General features: G+C 46.9%; 1 protein-coding gene across 1 annotated transcript in view; it reads right to left on the reverse strand.

Annotated features, from left to right (window-relative positions):
• Positions 1-1717: 1717 nt before the first annotated feature.
• LOC308159045 (neurogenic locus notch homolog protein 1-like) overlaps positions 1718-22736 on the reverse strand; it is a gene marked incomplete at both ends in the record, with an annotated part of 43979 nt that continues 22960 nt past the window's right edge. Inside the window, 22 exons of the mRNA XM_080532792.1 lie at positions 1718-3106; positions 3524-3621; positions 3799-3949; positions 4281-4579; positions 5828-5990; positions 6380-6470; positions 6851-7067; positions 8258-8406; positions 13533-13970; positions 14375-14946; positions 16355-16467; positions 16899-17156; positions 17586-17718; positions 18123-18307; positions 18654-18807; positions 18970-19171; positions 19509-19737; positions 20187-20339; positions 20638-20757; positions 21603-21716; positions 21860-22005; positions 22451-22643. Of these exons, the coding sequence (XP_080388918.1) occupies positions 1718-3106; positions 3524-3621; positions 3799-3949; positions 4281-4579; positions 5828-5990; positions 6380-6470; positions 6851-7067; positions 8258-8406; positions 13533-13970; positions 14375-14946; positions 16355-16467; positions 16899-17156; positions 17586-17718; positions 18123-18307; positions 18654-18807; positions 18970-19171; positions 19509-19737; positions 20187-20339; positions 20638-20757; positions 21603-21716; positions 21860-22005; positions 22451-22643 (5567 nt within the window). The remainder of the gene's footprint in view (positions 3107-3523; positions 3622-3798; positions 3950-4280; positions 4580-5827; positions 5991-6379; positions 6471-6850; positions 7068-8257; positions 8407-13532; positions 13971-14374; positions 14947-16354; positions 16468-16898; positions 17157-17585; positions 17719-18122; positions 18308-18653; positions 18808-18969; positions 19172-19508; positions 19738-20186; positions 20340-20637; positions 20758-21602; positions 21717-21859; positions 22006-22450; positions 22644-22736) is intronic.

Here is a 22736-nt window from a genome sequence, read left to right on the forward strand (position 1 = left end):
ATGATCAGGTGTAGCAGATGAGTGTGAATAATGACCAATGTGTCTTAGTGGGCATGCTTTGGGGCCAAATGTCTGTTACTGCAAATAAAGTGTCATTGATATGATCGGATATACTCTGAGGTTGGGTATGAAAAGTGAACAGACTGATTTCAGAAAGAAAGCAAAGACCAGTGAGGATGAGATCAAATCAAGAGACGCAACAGCATCCTTTATCATAATAACATTTGTACAGACTGACGGTACAGTTGAGAAAAAATACATTTTATGCAAATTACAACTTTGCAGGAGGGTAATTTATTGCAGAAATTACAATTCTACTATGGCCTAGGATTTTTAACTTATACCATTCAGAGTGTCTCACAAATAATCAGACACAACATAGATATAGGACACCACAGTCTTTTCCTTTTTACAATCAGTAAAAATTAATCTAACATAATGTCCAAATAGTGCTCTGTGGATTATCTTGTATCACAGAACAGTTAATAAATAGCAATTGATAAACCCTCAATATTTCTGTTCTTTTGAATCTGTTAGGACTTAAAATATTTCCTATATTTATGTTGTTTTATATATCTTTTAGATTTATGTCATCCTCAGTGATGATACTGAATAAAATATATGTTCTGTATGTATCATAAACACTACTGTTGATCATTGTGAAACCTTTTTATCAGAATGGCATGCTTAAGACTTCAGATTTCTGAAACAAAATCCTGCTTAGAAGGGAAAAGTATATTTATATTTACATTGAAACAACAACACAGCCATAGGCTCAAACAATTGGAGGGAGAGGGAAAGTTCATTGCCATATCCCTCTGGACAATCTGATACAACTTGACGACTTGGCCATTTTTCAATAAACTATTAAGGAAGAAGGGACACAGGACTTACAGATATCCAAGCCTGATTTTACTGCCAATCTCCAAGCTGGCTTTAAACTGTACATTTACCCCCCCACACACCCCCACCCCCAACCCAACACACTCAATTGAATCAAGAGGCATAGTCACCTGTTGCTCCATTGATTAAAGAAATACATACAGCTCTAGAAACCAATGTACAGTAGCTCATTCTTGCTTTTAGTCAGAGGACCTGCACATAGAACATGGAAAATATGAAAAATAAGACTGAACTCTATAAATGTTTGTTCTGTTGACATACAAATGCAATGGTCTTGAACTCAACAAGAACGCTTCACAAATTCAAACACAAACTGAGATAACACTGGAACTTAAAAATATGCTCTATAAAATGCCCTTAAATCACGGTTGTATATTTACAAGATTATACAAAAAGAAGCAAAAGAGAATGATGATAAATCAGAAGCGAATGAAAAGGCCAAAATTCTTAAACAAATAAATACCCAGTGTGTATGTCAATTAACTCGGTATACTGCAGACAAAAGAACTAACATTAAAAAAGCAGAGCTACAGTGTCTCTAAAGGTTTAACCTTCTCTCCCCTACCTATGGCCTGACACCTTGGATCCCAAATGTCTGTAAGCAGGCGATACAAAGTATAAATAAGACATTAATAAATAAAAAATAGAATGAATGAAACATGGTGAATTCTTACTGTTAGTATAAAAGCATATAAAAAGATCCTTCGGTCAAATCAGTTCATCGCTCCGTCTTTTTTCTTTTCTTTTTCTCAGGAGTGCCTTTTTATACAAAAATATCAATCAGTCCATCTCTGCGTAGAAGGATACAAATGCTCTACTTGAACTTGTCAGGGATATGTCCAATCTGAGACTGCATGCTGGTTGGTGGACTCGAAATGCCTTCTGACCAATCAGACATGTTCGAATGCGGCGAGGAGCTGGACCATTGGTCGGGAGACCCGGGAGAGGGGGTCAGAAAGGGATGGTCAGGCACCTGAAGCTGGTGGTTGGGGGTGTTGTCCATGGGGCCGGAGTAGCTGTGCTGGGAGGGCGGGGTGAGGAACTGGGTGCTGGGCATGGACTGGCTGAGGGAGGAGGGGAGGATCTGGGTGTCCTGGGGCAGGATGGTGTGGATGGGCATGGAGGCGTTCCCCGTGCCCTGCTGGAGCTCCGAGGCGTTGAGCTCACTGCTGATGAAGTTCTGGCTGACTGCATGGCCTCCGCCCCCGGTACCAGTATTAGAGTTCTGGTGCTGGAGCTGGATACTTTGCTGCTGCTGCTGCTGCTGTTGTTGTTGAAGTTGCTGCAGGGTCTGTTGGTGCTGCATCTGCTGCATCTGCTGCTGGGCCTGCTGCAGGATGTGTGGCTGCGAGGCCAGGCGGGTGTTCTGCAGACCCTGGTAACTCATCATCTGGGACAGCGCGCTGGCGGGGAGCCCGTTGTGCAGCGACGTCATCATGCCGTGCTGCCCACCCTGGTGCAGACCTCCCTGCCCGACGCCGGCACCCCTCATGGGGTTGAACTGGCCGGGCTGGCCCATGCCGGCATGCATCCTGGAGAGCCAGTCGCACTGGCCGTTCATGCCCGGCGAACCGTTGGACACGGACATGTGGGAGAGACGGGGCGGCAGAGGGTCGAACTGCATCCTCGCCAGCTCCTGCTTGTTGGGCATGCCCATGTGGTTGACCCCCATGTGGGGGTCCGACATGCCCTGGAGGTGGCTGAGCGACATGGACGGGGACTGCTGGAAGGGGGACGTCATCATGGGGGGGGACGCCACGTCCGAGATGTAGCCGTGGGGAGACTCCAGGGAGTCGACGGGGGAGAGCACCCCCGAGCCGTCCAGCAGGCTGCCTCCCTTGCCGTCCTGGGAGCTCTTCCTCTTGGCCTTCATGTCCTTGCCGTCCTTGCAGCCGATGCCCTTGGCGCTGGGCTTGCGGGCCTTCTTGCTCTGGATGTGGGGCTTCATGCCGCTCAGGTAGCTGTTGGGGGAGCAGAGCGGGGGTGACAGGGTGGTGCCCATGGAGCCGTGCATGGGGGGGCTGCGCACCAGGTTGTACTCATCCATCAGGCGGACGATGTCGTGGTGCTTGCGCTCCTGGGCGATGTCCCGTGGGAGGCGGTCCATGTGGTCCGTGATCTCGCGGTTAGCGAAGTGCTCCAGCAGGATTTTGGCCGTCTCGTGGCTTCCTTCCCTCGCCGCCAGGAACAGAGGTGTTTCCTCCTGAGACAGACGAGAGAGAGACACGGATGTTTATGTTTAGGCGAAAATTACTATCAACTATACAGTAGTGACTACAACGGTCATATTATAGTCTATATTGAAATACTATCGATCACATTTTTACAACTAATTTACCTTGCTGTTGTATTGCCATTGCGATGTGTCCCTGAGCCCATAGGAGGCCAACTTAAAATATATAAAAGCCGCCATCGTTGCATTCACTGTAAAGCTCTGATGAAGGGTACAGGCCAAAACACCTTTGTTTAAACTACAAAGTACTTTGATCTAGTTCCATTGTCCTCCAACAGTGGCTGAATTTCCTCTTCACTTCTGTCTTGGCATCTCTTCAGTCAGGCTTTGGGAGACACCTTTCTAAGTGTTTTTATCAGGCAGCAGAACAAACCATAGATTGCTAACCTTGTTATTCTGCATGTCCTTGTTGGCTCCGTTCTTGAGCAGCACTATAGCTGCATCCACGTTGTTCACTGCTGCGGCCCAGTGTAGAGCAGATTTACCTGGTGAGAGACAAATAAACCCATTGAGCACAACCCTAACAGGTATGAACTGACCAAACAAACCTGACTACAATTTCCTCATGTTATTTCAGACACACATCCGCGTACTGGAAAAAAAACGTAAAATGTGTACGTTTTCGTATTGGAAATGTCTACAGTCAAATGTCCCAAACGTACCAAAGTCATCAATGGCGTTGACGTCGGCGTGGCAGTTGATGAGCTCCTCCACCATGCCCTCCACCCCGGGCAGTCTGGCTGCCAGGATCAGGGGGGTGGTGCCGTCGTGCATGCGGGCGTCCAGGTCTGTGGCGCGGTTCCTTATCAAAATCTACGGAAAGACAATGACTCAGTTAGCCTTGTATGGGACCAGCAACAGGGAAAAGAAAACTGAACAGATGTAAGATCTACAGTATGGGTGTTTTTGCACTGACTGAAACATAACTGCCATTATACAACAGTTAGACTCGAGGTCGTGCTGTTATACTGAATATCAGCACTCCCTCTCGTGTGATATTGCTTAAATAGTGAGATGAATACAGGTTTATAGAGCTATACTGCAAACATTGTCTGTGGAGTAAGACCTGATTGAATACGTTTCATTGGTACAGAAGGAAATATGCATCCGAAGAGTCTGCTGATAAGCTCTGTTTGGTGCCCACCTGGAAGACCCCCTGTGCGTCAGCGGCCACGGCAGCGTGTAGCGGGGTCCTGCCCATGTTGTCCTGGATGTTGGCGTCTGCGCTGGCCTCTAGGAGGCGCTTGGCGGCGTCCGAGCGGGCGTAGCGGGCGGCGAGGTGGAGGGCCGTCTCTCCCGTACGGTCCGTCTGATTGTGGAGGCTGGCGCCCTGGTAGATGAAGTCGTTGATGACGTTGGCGGAGGCGTCTTCCTCCTCCTCGCTGTTGCCCGTTTCCAGACCTCCTCCACTGCAAGAGGCGATCATCAGGGGCGTGAATCCATCTGAGAGGAAGAAGAGAGAGAGAGAGAGAGAGAGAGAGGGAGAGGGAGAGAGAAAGACCCCATACGTTAGTACCAGGGGATATACCCCAGCATTGGCAGGCTAGGCAGTACAGGGTGAGCACACACACCAAGCCCAGTAGCTGGTACATCACAATAAGAGTCGACACTTCAAAGCACAGTGAAGATCAAAACAAGGCAACAAACAAATGGCCACGTTGGCCTGGGTCGAATCATCACAGCTCGCTTTTGGATAATGGATTCTGATCAAGGCCCAGTGATCAGGAGCTTCAGAAAGGGAAGGGAGCTTGGGGATACATGGTTGGCTTGTGAAAACCTAGGCATCTGGAATAGGGAGAATTATCATCTTTGGGAGGCAGCTCAGCGAGTCGACTTCGATGGGTTTCTCCTCTTCAAAAGAATAGCAAGCCCCAGATCTCGCAGATTTGGTCGATTGAGGCACATCGATCCGTTATTTAAAAAGAAAAAAAAGGTTTGAGCTCTAGTTGTAGCGTGCATTATTTTATTTATTTAATTTTTTAAAATACTCTTCAGGGGGTTTGGTACTTACATAAATATGTATTGTATTTTAGGTCGTTATTGGTTTTATTAATAAAGCATAAAGAGAGAAAGGACTATTACTAGTTCAATGATTAAGCAGGAATCACAGTTTTCCCAGCGGCCCTGGGCTTCCAGCCGGCTGCTTTGAAGAAGATCCCCTTACCCTGAGGACACAGGGCTTTAGCAACTCCTACACACACACACACACACACACACACACACGCTCTCTCTCTCTCTCTCTCTCTCTCTCTCTCTCTCTCTCTCTCTCTCTCTCTCTCTCTCTCTCTCTCTCTCTCACTCACTCACTCACTCACTCAGAAAAGGTGTCGATCAATCAGCAATGTTTCTCTTTACTTTCAGACTTTCAAAATGTTATAAAAGGGAGAACAATGTTAACTTTGAAACTATAAAATGTGTGATAAGAAACAGAATGTGAATTATTGAAATAGAATTTTTCTACAATTTGCTGTCTAAGATTTGCTGGTTTTCTCAAATAATAGAACAATGAAATAATTTATTAATTCAAATCATATATGCAACTTGACCTCTGAGACATACATTCAGATAACCAGTAACTGTAATTATGATAAACCTAAATAAGACAATTAAAGAAAGAAGAAAGATATCACAATTCAACCCGTAAATCAGTCAAATTGTCTCTAACGAGTAACAGAGCAGCGATGTACACACCTGGTCCCCGGACATTGGGGTCCATGCAGTCGTTTTCTATCTCGCCCTGAGGGGGTGTCGGGGCGATGGAGGGGATACGCAGGTCAGCTGCGTCCAGGTGCTGCTGGGTCCACTGGCGGTGGTCAGTCTGGTCGTCCAGGTCCAGCATCGCCTGCTCCTCAAACTGCTGCTTGGGGGAGGAGGGAGGGGGGGTGGTAGCAGTTAGTACACACCTTGCCTATCTGACAATACAAACCCAAAGCATTCCGCTGAAGCTCTATCAAAAAAATTAAATAAAGCAGTTTTAAAGTGTCAACATGATGACACTCAAATCAATAAAAAAATAATAATAATAATAAATCATTCTGTCATTTGACAGAATTGTGGTGGAAAATGTATGAAACATAAATCAAAAGAAATCAAAAGAAAGTTCAATCAACACAAAAAGAAAAAAGTATTCTGTTTGGACAGGAGGAATATTCACAATGAATATAAAAAGTGACCCGAAGAAGCAGCCCATCTGTCTCTCTACGGTACAGTCTCAGTACAGGAGGTCCACGGGAGGTCTCTTACTTTGAAGCGTTTGGCGTCCGACGCCTCCTCCTCTCCCCATTCGTTCTGGGTGTCGTCCATCAGGGATATGTCCGAGGAGTTCTTCAGTGGCCTGTGGTCAAGGAACAATCCCATTGAGAATCCCTGATGATGCGCTGAGGTATCCCGCTTGAGCCCTCTCCCTCAATGACAGCGCACCAACGCCGAAAACAAAAGCATTGATTGAGCCCCCCCGCCCTGTCCCACCCCACCCCACCCCATCCTCTCAGACAAGTCAATTAATACGCCCGTTACCTAAACCTGCTGTATCATTATCATAAATGATCCGAGCATAACCCCCTGTTTAAACCTTCTCTCTGATCACCAGCTACACCCCTCAACCCCAAAAACTCTCTCTCTCTCCGCTCCACACCCAGCGACTACAACACCAGCCCTATCTAATGGTATAGCGACCCCGTTGTCCTATAGAACTCGTGCCCGGCGGCCACTTACTTCAATCCCACCGAATCCTCCCCAACCGGCTCCCTTCTCTTCTTCTTGCTGGGCTCGCTGGTCTTGAAGCCCTCCGGGAACCACAGCTGACCGTGTTCGCGGCGTCGCTTACGGGACGCGACCATCCCCACCCCGAGGAAGGCCAGGAGGACGAGTCCGGCGATCACCAGGTAGATGGGGTAGAGCTCCGTGGTAGTCTTCCCTCCGTCAATCTCGCCTGGTGGGGAAAGGGACGACATGGTCAGGTGGAGAATCTGGACTGAGCAGCACCAAGAAGCCCAGGCACTGGGGGGGGGGAGTGTGGAGGAGAGCTAGTCCAGCTCCTCTGGTGGATCGACTCCAGGAGCACCCTGTTTGTCCACAGCCAGAGAGAGAATGGAGTGATGAGCCCCGTTTGTAAAACAAGATTGTTCTATCTATTCGGTAATAATCCGAATTGCTAACCACTTCTCATCAAAAAAAGAGCTGGCGAAAAAAGAAAAAAAGAAAAAAAAAGAAGACAAGAAAAAAACACCACTCCTCCCCTCAGCCCGGGGTACCAGGAGACAACTTTACCATTTCTTCTTTAAGGGAAAAAAAGGGGGGGGGGGGATTAATGAACTTCAAATTACTGCACGCGCTTTAAGCTGTAAAGACGAAGGATTTATTAGGATTTTCAAGATAACAAAGACTCCCAACTTCTAGCACACTCCCGATCAATTTTTCTCCTTCTTTTTTTCCACTAACGATTTTGAAATGATAAACTCTCCCAACCTAAACCCTTAGAGATGCATTAAGTCCTGGTATTACATTCAACGAGGTGAAGGTTGCAGCAGCCTCATACTATGGGATGAAGTGTGTGTGTGTGGGGAGAGGGAGAGTGAGAGAGAGAGAGAGAGAGAGAGAGAGATAGCGAGAGAGAGATCTAGGAAGAGAGAGAGAGAGAGAGAGAAAGAGAGAGAGAAAGAGAGATCTAGGAAGAGAAAGAATAGAATGATGGGGTGGGGAGGTGGATGAGTTGATTTACTGCAATTAACCATTTTCAAGCCTGAAGCCAATGGATTTACACACCGACAGCAGAATTGATTGTTTAGTCCGTGTGATTCACAATTACATTTGTTCCATTTCTGAGTAACAAATGCACAATCAAAGAGCACCCCATAACCCCTTTATGGTGTTGGAGGGTTAAGGTCTGACCTGGGGGATTCAATACCTTCACTGTGTGTGTGTGTGTGTGTGTGTGTGTGTGTGTGTGTGTGTGTGTGTGTGTGTGTGTGTGTGTGTGTGTGTGTGTGTGTGTGTGTGTGTGTGTGTGTGTGCGTGTGTGTGTGTGTGTCAGATTACGGTTCCAGATCTGGGGTACAGCTGCAGTACTTTTGGCCTTTGGCCTTGTGATCTAGAGGAGAGCTAGAGAGCTGTTCTACTCACTGTGGACAGCCTCGATGATATAGGGGACATTGAGGTTCCCACTGGAGGCCAGGGCGCCCAGGAAGGCTGCTACGTCCGTGGTACTCTGGAAGCACTCAGTGGACTGCTGGAAGCACTGACGGTTGTCTATCTCCAGATACACGATGGAGCTGTGGAACGGGAGCACAGAAATAACAGCGTTATCAGTTGTAAAATACATAAAGACCCAATTGTAAAGATATGTAAAGACCCAATTGTTTCTACTTAGAAAACCAAAAGAACAGAGTTCTTAGAAAGCCTGGGATTGTTGGGATCAATAACTATTGATGGGGAAATAACAATAGTAGGTAATTGTCATAAGTACACAAGGGGCATTAATTAGGTGGACAGGATACAGTCAAGGGCTTAGCTTTAAAGACGGTAGGGCAGAGTAGAGTAGAGCAGTGGTTCCCAACCGGGGGTACGCGGACCCCTAGGGGTACGTGAGGGGATTGCAGGGGGTACGTGGAAAGATTTGTAATTATAATTTATTTCCCTTTCCAAAAAAATAATTAAATATAGTCGTTTCATAAACCTAGGGTTGCCACCTTTCAGTCAGAGAAATAAGGGACACCCCTCGCAGTAGGGGCCCCGCTCCTCGGGACCACGACCACCACGGGCCCAAGGGTGGGGTGGGGGCGCCAGTGCTAGTAAATCATAAGTTAAACATTGTTTCAATAAAGCCTTAAGGGCTGCCAAGTTTCACCAAAAGTTTGGAGTGAGATTTTTTGGCGGTGGAGCGACCCAAAACTGTGCACGTTTTGGCAGCGGCGGCCCCTCTCTCCCACACAATTATTTGTGCTAGTTTCCTGCAATTTTACATGTTGTTCATAATAAACCAGCACAAGAAATAAAAATAATTGTAACATTTGATAAAACAAGACAAATTCAGACAATATATCATTTTATGTAAGTCTTAATAAACAAATACAGTAGCCTACAGAGTCTAAAAGAAAATTGGGCCCCATCAACAGGACTCAGCCCCTTGGTCAGCAGCAGAAAGACCCTTGGTCATCATCTTATGAATGAATGAATGAATGAATGAATGGTCTTTATTGTCATTGCTATAGTACAGGTACCAAACAACGAAATTTGGGAGGGGTGACTCCCCTGGTGCTAGGAAAGAAAAAAAGAACTAAAAAAAACAAGAAGGGAAAGGAGCTGGTTTACATAAATAAAGGCTATGTACACTATCCACTATACTATACTGTACAGATAAGACGACTAGGGTTGTCATATTGCACATAGTGTTATTGCACATTCATTTAAAGTGTCAGTGCATTGCTCATAGATGGCTATCATGTTATACAGGACATACCAGATTTTTTTTTTGAGGGACCCCCAATTGTTGTATTTGTATTGTACATTGTATTTAACAATAATAATAATAATAATAATAACAATGTTATATTATGTTACAGTAGAGAAACAAAAAACAGTTACCAAAACTGTAAAGTTGCAAAGTAGGCCTATCATCTCACCCAAATTAAGTGAATATTAAGGGAATTTTAGAAACGGTATGCCATAGTGTCTTTGAGATAAAGGATACAATCCGTTTTCACACTCGTGTTGAATAACAGAAGATTAATGGAGGGGGAAAAACATGAGTGTGAGGACGGAGGATGATGAGCAAAGTCCCATCATGGATATTTCACTGCCAATCTCTCCTCCATCACCCCGAAAAAGAGAACAGAGGATGAAACAACTTGCGATTTGAAAGTACCAGGCTACCAGATACGTATACATGCACATATTTTGCTACCAGGGTTGCCAGACGGAATTGACCATTTCCAGCCCAACCAGTCTAAAAGCTGCCGAATCCACCCGTCCAGTGTGACCAAAAGTAGCCCAATCTGGCAACACTGCTTGCTACGTTCTAAGACTTACGTGCAGCTCGCGTGAACACAGGTTCTCTAGATATTCCAGCAGCGCGCGCCTCCCGCTTCGATTGCAGACTCAAGTTAACGCGCGTGCAGAAATATGCCACGAAACTCGTGTCCGGTAGCTTTATTTAAAGGAATTTCACAAATAAAAGACTTGGCAGCTCTGTATGATATATTGGAGGAATCACGCAATGCTGGTGGATTGAAAATACGGAACAAACAGCGTTCCGTATTGGTTCAAAACGGGACGCATCTTTTAACTGTCAGATACGGAACGATTCCGTATTTTAAGGGACGGGTGGCAACCCTACGATAAACCTGTTGTTAAAATGGTACGCTGCAACTTAAGTTCCTCCCCGACAGGTGATGACTGTAACACACGTGGTAGTCACGTCACATTTAAATCACGTTCATTTACGTTCATTTACGCGCGCACGTCAGCTAGGCCTGTCAGTATACCGCAAAGATGGACAGATGGCTAAAACGACCAGCTTCAGAGGCAGATCAGACGGTCAGATCAGAGGCAGATCAGACGGTCAGATCAGAGAAAAAAAGAAAAAAAGGACCCCGCTATTATTTGGAAACATATGTTTTGTGGGGATTTACATGTACATCGGCTGATCCACCACAGCCACAGTGCTTTTTCTGCTGTGAAGTCCTGGCTAATAATTCAATGAAGCCAGCCCATTTACAGCGACACCAGAGCACCAAACACCTAGCAACTGTTGGTAAAACTGACGACTTTTTCAAGCGAAAACTGTCAGAGTTCAAGTCAAGTCAGGCTACACTGGAAAAAAGCGGCAAGTGTGTCAAGCAAAGCACTGGAGGCGTCCTATGCTGTTTCATTACTAGTGGCTAAGTCAAAAACCCCACATTCAATCGCCGAAGATCTGATTTTGCCTGCCGCTGTGATTTTGGCTCAAACTATGCTGGACAAGAAAGCAGCTGACGCGCTCAAGTTGGTACCATTATCTAACAATACCGTCTCCCGTCGGATTGATGATATGTCCATAAATATTGTCGGACAAGTGGTGGATAAAATGAAGCAAGCAGGTCAGTTCGCTTTGCAATTAGATGAAATGACCGACGTTAGTGGGGAGGCTCAGCTGCTGGCTTTTGTGCGTTATAAAGAAGAGTCGGACATAAATGAGCATATCTTGTTTTGCAAGACGCTGCCAGGAAAGACAACTGGCGAGGAAATATTTCTGATTATTGACAGCTTCTTCAAAGACAACGATCTGGAGTGGAAATCCTGCAGTCACATCTGTACCGATGGAGCGGCAGCAATGACGGGTAAGGTGCGTGGGCTGCTTGGGCGTGTGATGAAGGTGAACCCCGAAATTAAGTGGATGCACTGTATTATTCACCGGGAGGCACTCGCCAGCAAAAGGATGAGCCCCGAGTTAAGTGCAGTTATGGATGACGCAGTTAAGGTGATTAACTTCATTCAGTCCCGGCCAATGAACCACAGACTGTTTCAAACTCTTTGTCATGACAGCGGGTCAGAGCATGAGCAGCTACTGCTTCACACAGACGTTCGCTGGCTGTCTCGTGGCAAAACGCTGCTGCGGCTCTATGAATTGCGCATCGAGGTGTTTGCTTTCCTGACAGAAAACGACCACCCTCTTGCAGCCCTGTTTGAGGATGCAGTGTGGGTTGCGCAGCTGTCATATCTTGCTGATGTCTTCACTAAGCTGAATGAGCTCAACCTTTCACTTCAGGGCAAGTACTCACACATCCTTAATTAACATGTATGACAAAGTGAATGGATTCATAAAGAAGGTTAAATTATGGGAGAGGAAATGTAAGGATGGAGATGTGAGCTGTTTCCCACTGCTTGATGGCCATCTCGCCACCACTGATGCTGACAGAGGTCCTGTGGTGAAAATAGTTAAAGCACATCTGTCCAAACTTGACACTGACTTCAACCAGTACTTTCATGACATTGAAACAAAGTCAGAAAAACTGGACTGGGTGAGGAACCCATTCAGAGTGAATGACAGGAGCAGCAGCAGCCTTCCTGCAAGCCTGCAGGAAAATCTGATGGACATGTCCTCTGATCGTGGGTTGAAGATGGCACATGCTGACAAGTCATTGACAGAGTTTTGGTGTGATGTTGAAAAGGAATATCCAGTGCTGGGAAAGTGTGCATTGAATGAACTTTTGCCTTTTGGATCTACATATATGTGTGAAGTGACCTTCTCAGCTTTGACCCACATCAAAACCAAGCCAAGGAACAGACTGAGTGTGGAGAGCAGCCTGGTGACTGCTGTTGCCACACTGCCTCCAGAACTGTCAAAGATTATAAAAGAGAAGCAACCTCAAGTGTCTCATTAAAGCTCAACTGATGAAAAAAAGAATTGCAACTGCTACTGGGTGAGTCTATTTTTCACAATGGTGTAAATATCTATGTATTAAAGGGGAGTGGTTCAAATGATTTCATTAATAATCAGTAGAGTTAGATAAGAAGTTTAAGTGTGTGTGTGTGTGTGTGTGTGTGTGTGTGTGTGTGTGTGTGTGTGTGTGTGTGTGTGTGTGTGTGATAAGTTTTATCCTGTCTCATCTTGTCTGTTTCCTCTCCCCATCAGTCAAGACTCTAGGATGAGAAAATTATGACATCACTGCACCTCAGACAGAAGCCAAAGAGGAGCAGGAGAAAGGGAAAAGAAACAGATATCAAATCAAATTCATTATTATTTATTATTTATTTTTCTATTTTCAGTGAGTGTGTGGGCATGTGGTAACAATTAACCATTGAGGTGGCCAGGTGGCACATGTATTGGCCAATTAGCTCATGTAGTCTAATTTTGAATGGCAATGTTTTGAAATGGCAAACATGTGACTTTATGTCAGATTGTTGTGTGCAGCAAACCGTGTTCAGTGCATTTAAAAAGTGCCATTTTGAATAGCAAAATGTGTGTAAAGCAGAAAATGTGTTTAGAGTTTTGGAGACATGAGAAGAGGTTTTGCTCTCTGTGTGTCAGTAATAAATGTTATATTTGCAAGTTAGAGTTTAATTGATTTTTTGGGGAAATAATCAACACGCATGAGTGAGGGGGTACTTCTGGCATGGCAAAACAGCTCAAGGGGTACACAAGACAAAAAAGGTTGGGAACCACTGGAGTAGAGGATAGCATAGTATGGTACTGCTGTGTATTCTGGTATGGAGTACCGTCTACATCAGGGGAGGCGGGTGGAGGTAGAATTGGAGGACGGATGGGCTCATTGCGACGCATCGAAACGGAAGAGGAACGGTGTGTGTTGAATACCGTTCCTCGTTCAGTGTCATGCGTTACGATCAACGCGTCCTCTGATTCCTCCCTCCCACAGCCTCCCCTGGTCGACGTAGAGCCGGAGGTGGATCTCCTCCTCACCCTTTGATCTGCATGTGGTCCAGCTCCCTGCGTCTGCGACTGCTCCCGGGGTCGGCCAGGTCGTACAGGCTCTTCTTCATGGAGCTCAGCACGTTCCCGGGGATCTCCGTCCACGAGTCGGCCGAGCGCTTGATGTTGTGCTTGGTCAGCTCCTGCGGGCTGCCGTAGTAGGGGAAGATGATCATGTCGCCCTTGGCGTCCTTCCGGAACAGCACGTTGGTGTGGAGCACACGGCTCAGCTCGCGCAGGAAGCCGAAGGAGTTGTTGCGGAGCTGCTCGGGCAGGATGTTGACCACCAGGACCAGGCGGCCCGCCGCCATCTTCTCCGGCATGTTGTTGGCGCAGTCCAGGCCGTCCCACTCGCACTCAGCGTTGTTGCAGCCCTGGTCGCAGTGGCCGTCGGAATAGTGGTCCTTACAGTACTGGTCGTACAGAGGGCTGGGGGAGGGAAGGGGAAGGAAACACGTGGTTGTTTGTTAGTATGTAAGTAAGTAAGTAAGTAAAGCTTTATTTATATAGCGCCTTTCGTACATGAAATGGGGTATGTGGGTTTAGGGTTTTAGAGAGACTTTTCTGTGTCAGTAGTGGCACAGGAAAAATAGATTCAAGCACATTGCCAAGCAAAAGCTGTGAGACAATTTGTACCAGATGGCTCAGTGGGTTGGAGAAAGGGCTTGTCTATGACACCATTGGTTGTGGGTTTGATTCAGGCCCAAGCCACACACTGCGAATAATGTGTTGTCTGCGGGTAGCTTAAGATAAAAGCGTCAAAGCAAAACTATTGTCTCTATAGAGACTTCATGACAGATGGGGAGGGAGACGGGGGGGGGTTTCCCACTCACTTGCACTGGCCCTCCAGGTTCTGACAGTCGAACCCGTCGTAGAGGCACCCGGCGTTGTCGCACTGCTCGTCGCACTTCCCGTCGTTGAAGTAGCGCCAGCACTGCAGCGACGTGGTGCAGTTCTTCCACGGGTCATTGAAGTTCAGCGAGCAGTCGCCGCCGTCCCAGCCGCACGCGTGGTTGTTGCACAGGATGTCGCAGAACTTGTTGCCCTTGCGCTCGTGGCACTGCGGGATCTCGCAGCTGACGTCCACCTCCGGCGGGGGCGTGATGTCTCGGCCGAAGCCGCCCAGGAAGCTGTAGTCCAGGATGTGACACAGCAGGCCGTTGAAGTTGGTGGGGCACACGCAGTGGTAGTAGGGAGCCTCGGAGGTGTACTCGCAGGTGCCGCCGTTGTAGCAGGGGTTGGTGTTGCAGGGACTGTCGGTGGGGTACTGGCACTCGGGGCCGGTGAAGGACGGCGTGCAGAGGCACTTGGGGCTCTTGTGGCCGGAGATGCAGGTGCCGCCATTCAGGCAGTGGAGGCTGCCGCAGGAGTGGGCGTCGTACTCGCAGGTGGAGCCGGTGTAGCCCTGTGGGAAGGGGACAGACAAGGGACAGTCTTGATGTTGTGTTCTATCCATGAGTTACATTCATGAAGAATATTTTGTTTATATATATATATTAGCATTTTGCTAGTTTTTGTATGCTGAATGAAAACCGTGCGTGAGGCCTTGGGATTGAAAATGTCAGGAGTTTGTGTGTGTGTGTGTGTGTGTATCAGGGTTTCCGTTAACCGGTAATTCCCGGACTTTGTCCGGTAAAATTTGTCGAAGTCCGACAAATTGAAAACTCGTCGGACAAAATGTCCGGTGAAAATAATTCCCTCTAAGCACAATTTGAATACAATTCGCTAAAGTTCACATTTTGTATTCAAATTGGCTTTGGGCCACCATTCTCAGCTGAGCACCAAACACACACACACAACACTGCCCGAGAGAGAAGGACCCGCCCCCTCCAGCCAGCCTATAGGCTAACCAAAGGGGGCGGGTCCTTCTCTCTCGGGCAGTGCCGCGCGTGCACGAGTGTGTGTGTGTCCGGTGCCCAGCTGAAAATGGTGGCCCGAAGCGAAAAGCCTTAACTTTATCGCACAATAACAAGGATAACAAACGAAACGGACAACATTTACACTAAGATGGAGACAAACTTCAGCGATATGATCTAACAGCCGGTTTTCAGGACGACATACAGACCCGTATGAGCTTACAGGGCTATCCCCTAAGTATGATTTGACAGGCAGCTAAACGAAATGCCTTCCCAACCAGCGAGACCTGGGGGGTGTTCTATCAACGTCGCCAAAGGAAAACCTAGGCCTACTTCGCCAAGTCCCGCGAGACTCTTAAAAAGATCCAGGCATATCTTGATAGATCTCGCGAGACTTGTCAAAACAAGCCCAGACTTTCCTCCAGCGACGTCGATGGAACACCCCCCTGGTTATAGAAATGACGTTGTTTTATTGATAAAAAATAAAAAAAAGGGTAAAACTGGAAAGAGAAAATCGAAAACTCACATTAATCCCAAACAATTTAACAAACTTCAGTTAACGTAATGTGGAGTCCGTTCATTGATCGATGCTGTCTGTTCAGTTCCCAGTGAGGCGCCCGTTCAGCGCTGGACCCGTTCAGCGCTGGATTTGACGCATGGCATAGCGCGCATGCGTCAAATCATGTTATATTATTATATAGCTCGCATCTAATCGTATCGGATGAGAAATATACATTAAATGGCATATATAGGCCGCTACACAACAGTAATCACCGCGACAAACAGCTATATTAGATTTGAAGAAAAAAAAATATGATTTTGGATTTTTTTTTTTTTTTATATTTTAATATGATGACCGGAATATATCACGTTTGTCCGGTAAATCGAATTCTTCCCGGACACGATGTCCGACGGCAAATTTTTCTAGCGGAAACCCTGGTGTGTATGTGTACTCACAGGTGGACACTTGCAGATGAAGCCATGAGGAGTGTTGCTGGCCACGGCACACGTCCCTCCATTACGACAGGGTTTCCCCTTACAGCCGTCAAACACTGTGTCACAGCGCAGGCCTGCGGGGACCAGAGAAAGGCTTACGTCAGAGACACCAAGCTTGTTCAACAGAGATCCTATTTCATGTAATATCAAGCCCTGAAATGACTGGAACTTTACATTTAAAACATATACTGTACATACAAACGTTTCAATTGAATGGGAAAGTGTGTCCAAACTTTTGACTTGTACTGTATAGCAGATACTCCATATGCTAACATAACCTAAATATATAACATATAAACAAATATTCGAACGATATATATTATATATAACAAATATAAATAACATATTCTAGGAAGCTGAAATAACAACATAGACATACAGTATACATAATACACACACACACACACACACACACACACACACACACACATACACACACACACACACACACACACACACATCTTCCTCAGCCACCAAATGGCTGCCATCAATAAGGAGGGCGTACCTGTGTATCCGGTGCGGCAGTCACAGCGGTAGTTGTTGGTGAGCTGGATGCAGTTGTGTGTGCCCCGCGGGTCGCAGGGGTTGGACAGGCACTCGTTGACGTCCCCCTCGCACCGCTCGCCCACGTAGCCGGCGGGGCAGGTGCAGTGGTAGCCCCCCACGCGGTCCACGCACTTGCCCTTGTTGAAGCACTTGGGCTCGTTGGTGACGGGGTCCGTCGAGGGGTTGCAGTCGTCCACGTTGATCTCACAGTGGACGCCTGGAGGGGAACAGGGACAGGAGAGGAGGGGGGCGGGGGTGCGGGGTGGGACAGTCAGCCTTTCAGAAACCCATTTCGTTCAATTTCAGAATTGGATGAAATTATTAAACAACAACAGGCGGGATTGTTTTTTGGGGGGTTTGTTTTTGTTGTTTTTTTCGGGGCACACCAATTTCACCAGCACTTTGGCTGACCTACAACACATACTCCCTTCATGTCCAGAAGAGGAAATCAATGTTTATTTGACAGGGAGGATAGTTTCAGACAATGAGCTGGGTGATGCTAAGCCCTAATTAATGAAGTGTGGTGAGAGAGAGAGAGGAAGAGAGAGTGTATGGGGCAGGGAGGCATAGAGGACCGAGAGGGATGGGTGGGGGGTCGTGCGGAGGAGTGTGCGGTGGGTGGGTGGGTGCGTGGTGGGGCCCTGACCTTGGGTTCCCCTGGGACAGGAGCATTTGTAGGTATTGATCAGGTCAATGCAGGTGCCCCCGTTCTGGCAGGGCTGGGAGAAGCACTCATTGATCTCATTGGAGCAGTTGTTCCCCACGTATCCTGGCACACACTGAAGGAGGGAGGGAGAGAGGGAGGAGGAGAGAGAAAAGTCTCATCAATGACTGACATGAAACAAGAGGGTTTTTGTTTACCTGGCTGTTTTTCGGATACATTCTGCCCAGCGCAGCAGTTCCCTCTAATCAGAGATCTACATAAATGAGCAGTTTGGATTTTATTTACACACAACCTCATCTTCAGTCTGGACAGAGATCTTTTTTTGACAGGGAGCCAAATTTGTATTTATTTAAATTCATCTCATAACATTTTATTAGAGCTGATAACATTTTGGCCAGACAGAGACAGGGCACAATGTATTGGCTTTTAGTGTGTTTTTTTTCTTTTTTCACCCCTCATCAGATAAATAACAGATACAACTGTACGTGCAGTAGTGAAGCGTTCCTATAGGGGGCGTACCGTGCAGTGGTATCCTCCTAGGAAGCCGTTGCAGATGGCTCCGTTCTGACAGGGGTTAGGAACACACTCGTCCACCTGTTCTTCACAGTAGCTGCCGGTGTAGCCCGCCTGGCAGTGGCAGTAGTGTGTGTTCCCTGCATCCAGACATTGGCCAGAGTTACGGCAGAGGAGAGCCACGTCCACACCTGGGGGGCAGAGAGGAGAGGGGGGGGGGGAGGAGAGGGGAGGAGAGGAGGGGTTAGCATGTAGTCATAGTGTTTCTCTCAGAGGTGTGAGATTACACAGCATAGTGGCATCGTGAAAAAACAACAACATACAGACACAAACGCCCTAGCAAGCGCACACGCAAGCACGCACGCTCTCACACACACACACACACACACACACACACACACACACACACACACACACACACACACTACACACCACATACACACACACGCCACACACTACACACCACATACACACACACCACACACACCACACACACACACACACACACACACACACACACACAAAGCCACGTGTTACCTCTCTGTTTGGCTGCCACCTCGCATGAGACACTTGGCACGTCGCAGTAGAGGCCAGTCCAGCCGGTCTGGCACTCACAGCTGTAGGTGGTGCCCGTCTGCCAGCAGGTGCCACCGTTCTTACAGGGTGACGAGTCACACCAGCGCACCAGATTCTGAGAACAATCGCACACACACACACACATGTTTGAGTGACAGGCGGCACACATCGATGACACTGTGATTTCATATTTCAACATGTTAGTGCAACTGACGTCTATAGATTTGACCATCAGAGTATCTAGCCAGTTAGGTCATCGCTGAGATCTTCCCCCTACCTGACAGTTGAGGCCAATGTATCCTTGTGGACAGGTGCACTTGTAGGTGCCATAGCTGTCCTGACAGGTGCCTCCGTTCAGGCAGGGCTTGGAGTCACACTCGTTGATGTCGTGTTGGCAGTAGATGCCAGTGAAGCCGGGCGGGCACAGACAGGTGAAAGTGTTGATGCCGTCCATGCATGTCCCACCATTGAAACAAGAGCTGTAAAAATGTAAAAAAAAAAAAAAAAAAAAAAACTATGAGTGATAACCAACACATGAATAAAGTAATATAGGATTTATTTGATAAGCCACATGTTGGGAAAATGGAAAAGATCACATTTTAGTTAGACTATAGCCTCTAGAAAAAAAAACAATAGAGGAATAAGTTAAGTTATCTTGTGTTGATGAACTTTTCTGCCACTGGGGGCAGACGTCGACATGAGAAAGTGGCTTGGCTTAACATGATACAGTATTGTGTGAGACCGCCCATAGGTAGTGTCTCGTGGTAGGAATAGGATTAGAGCACTTTGATGTCTTTTTCCCCAGAAGCTTCTTACCTCTCTGTGCAGTCTGGAGTGTTGTTCTCGCAGTGGATACCGCTGAAGCCAGGGGGACAGGTACAGGTGTAGCTGTTCACACAGTCGGTGCAGTTGGCGTCGTTCTTACACGGGTTACTGTCACACTCGTTGATGTCCTCCTCGCACGTGGTACCACGGAAACCGGGCAGGCAGGTGCACACGAAGTTGTCCACCTCGTCTTTGCAAAAGCCTCCGTTGCTACAGGGGTCTAAAAAACGGAAGAGAGGCGTGGGGTTAGCTTTTAGCTTAGCACTGTGGCGGTGTCTCAATGGTTTAAACTAGCTGGAGCACTGATCTGATATGAAGCCGAGTGCTGTTAGCGATGAGGAGGAAAGCTAGAGCGTGTCATCTTTTCACCTATTTGGGGGGTTATGAAAGAATGGAGAAAAGGCAAACGATTCACAGTTGTTGTCTCGCGTCCACCTGGTCTTAGGGTGGTTATGGAGAGCAGAGGGCGTGGTCCTCTGTGGCTCAGTTGGTAGAGCATGGTGCTAACAACTCTTAGGTTGTGGATTCGATTTTCGCTGGGACCATATATACTGAAAAATTTATCCACTCACTGCAATGTAAGTCGCTTACCTTAAAGTCGCTTACATTAAAGTCGCTTACATTAAAATCATCAGCTAAATGGCAGATATTAGTGTGTAGGACACTTACTGGGCTTGCAGTCGTCAATGTTCGTCTCACAGTTGCGTCCGGCGTAGCCAGGCTTGCAGCCACAGCGGTAGTTGCCGATGGTGTTCTGGCAGCTGGCTCCGTTGCGACAGGGACTCTTCACACACTCATTGATGTCCACCTCACAGGTTTGGCCTATGGGGGGGCAGAGGAGGGGAAAGCCTTAGTACACACACGCACACACACATACAAATGAGCTAGCTGTCTAAAACTGGCACTTAAAAAAATAAAAAAATACAGTTCATTCAGTGCATTGTCCCTGTAAGACTAAATAAACCAGATTTCCCATAAAGTAAACCAGTTGGGAGGAGAATTGCTATTGTGAGCTACAGTAAGAGAGACCTGTCTGTGTTCTATATTGATACAGTATATGATGGCATACTCTAATGACATATGAGATAGAGAAAGTCAATAAAAATTTAATAGAACGCACCTTGCCATCCCTCAGGACACACGCAGGAGAAGCTCTCGTAGTCCTCCGACTCCTGGCACACCCCTTCGTTCTTACAGGGTTTGGGGCTGCACGGTGCCAGCAGAGTCTCACAGTTCTCACCTATCACAACACACAACACATCATCTGTCACACACACCTTCAAATGATACACAATGGGCTGTGTGGCCGTGCACAATATTATTGTTTTCCACACCAAGATATCTCAAGTGGAAGTGGTGTGGAGTCTCTGGATAAGCCAACCTACACAGATGCTGCTTTTATTGGATATCTACGCTTCATTCAATCTTTCTCAGATATCAGAGGATTCTGGCCCTCGGTGGGTAAAAAGGTCTGTCAGTATTCCAGACTGGAATTTCGGATTAGGGAGACATTTCCCATATCTGTTTCCACGACAGCCAGCTCCTACAGGAAGCAGGCAGGAGTTTCCTGCCATTGTCAAGCAATTTGCTGTTCTGTGAGACAGGAAGTCGGCAAACAGGAAATGTGTCAAGCTGCCGTTCCCACCCCATCACAACCAGAGCGCCTTATTATTATTCCAGCTCGGGAGCAGTGTGGATTTTTCCAAAAAGAAGACTGGGATAAAGACAAATACAAAGATTTGCCACCAAGGCAGTCTATCTATCACTATCTGTTTTTTTAAAAATAATACGTAAAGAGGGGAGAGGACGTGAGGGATTCGAACAATATTTTTCCCGGATTGTTATCAGGGACACTTGTGATGACACTTGTGTCATGGAGGGCCAATGTCAACAGACGACTGGTTTTCTTTAACCCGAGAGGAAGTCTTGTTGCTGAACTTTCATCGACAGCTTGGATTTCCTGTGTATGTTTTTCCAGTACGTCCAATACCTAAGAGGAGTCGAACCCAACCGCAAGGAAACACCATAACGCCTCTCGCAGACAGACATGTCAAGTGATTCCCAACTAGTTCAGTATGATCATACCAGTATAAGGCAGTAGGCAGTTGCACTTGTAGCCGGCAACATCGTCAATGCAGGTCCCTTGGTTGAGGCAGGGGTTGGAGGCGCACTCATTGATGTTGGTCTGGCAGCTTGGACCTACAGGCAAAAAGTCAAGATGTCAAGCGCATGAGTTTGAGGTCAGATGGATAGAGCTTTGGTGGTGGATGATGGAAGTGTGTTCTGAAGGGCACACACACACACACGCACACACACACACACACACACACACACACACTCACCGGTGAAGCCAACTCTGCAGGAGCAGAGGTATCCGCTGGTCATGTCCTTGCAGGTGCCTCCGTTCATACAGGGGTTGGACTCACACTCGTTGTTGTTGATGTCACAGTTCTTTCCGCTCCACCCCGAGTCACACAGACAGTTATAACTGAGGAACAGAGAGGAACAACTCAATGTCAGAACAAACTTGCCTTTCATGACATGCATACTATATAGCATACATATTCATACATGTATCCATACTGTACATCATCCATTTAGGGGCAATTTGTCAAGATTTACATTTGAATCTTAACTGATAACATTTCCTTAGCATATGAGGACGCTGGCGTTGCTTGTTCGCCGCTTCTCCGCCCGAAATCTAGATATAGTACTTGCAGTATACAGAGTAGATTGTCCTACAAAGACACTTCGATTTAGATTTAGTCAAATTAATTAGACCCCTATACTTTCTTTTATTTCTTTTTTTGGTTTCTTTTTATTTTACTACTCGATCTTGCAGTTTGTAAAGCGTCTTTGAGTGTCTAGAAAAGCGCTATATAGGTCTAATGTATTATTATTATTATTATTATGATGATGATCTTATGACTTACCCGTTGACCTTGTCCTGACAGTGCCCGTGGATGCAGGGGTTGCTGAGGCACTCGTTGACCTGGGAGAAGCAGGTGGTGTCATGGTAACCCTCCGGACACGCGCAGTGGAAGCCGTTGATGCCATCGATGCAGGTGCCGCCGTTGTGGCAGGGGTTAAGAGCACACTCGTCAATGTTGATGTTGCACATCGTCCCTGTGAAGAAGAAGAAGAAGACATATGGTGTTCGTGTGACCTCTCTGATGATGTCTCACACAACCGGTTTCATTCAAATACAGAAATGCCGAT

This window comes from Nansenia antarctica, assembly GCF_963989245.1.
Source record: "Nansenia antarctica genome assembly, chromosome: 5".
Taxonomy (NCBI): domain Eukaryota; kingdom Metazoa; phylum Chordata; class Actinopteri; order Argentiniformes; family Microstomatidae; genus Nansenia; species Nansenia antarctica.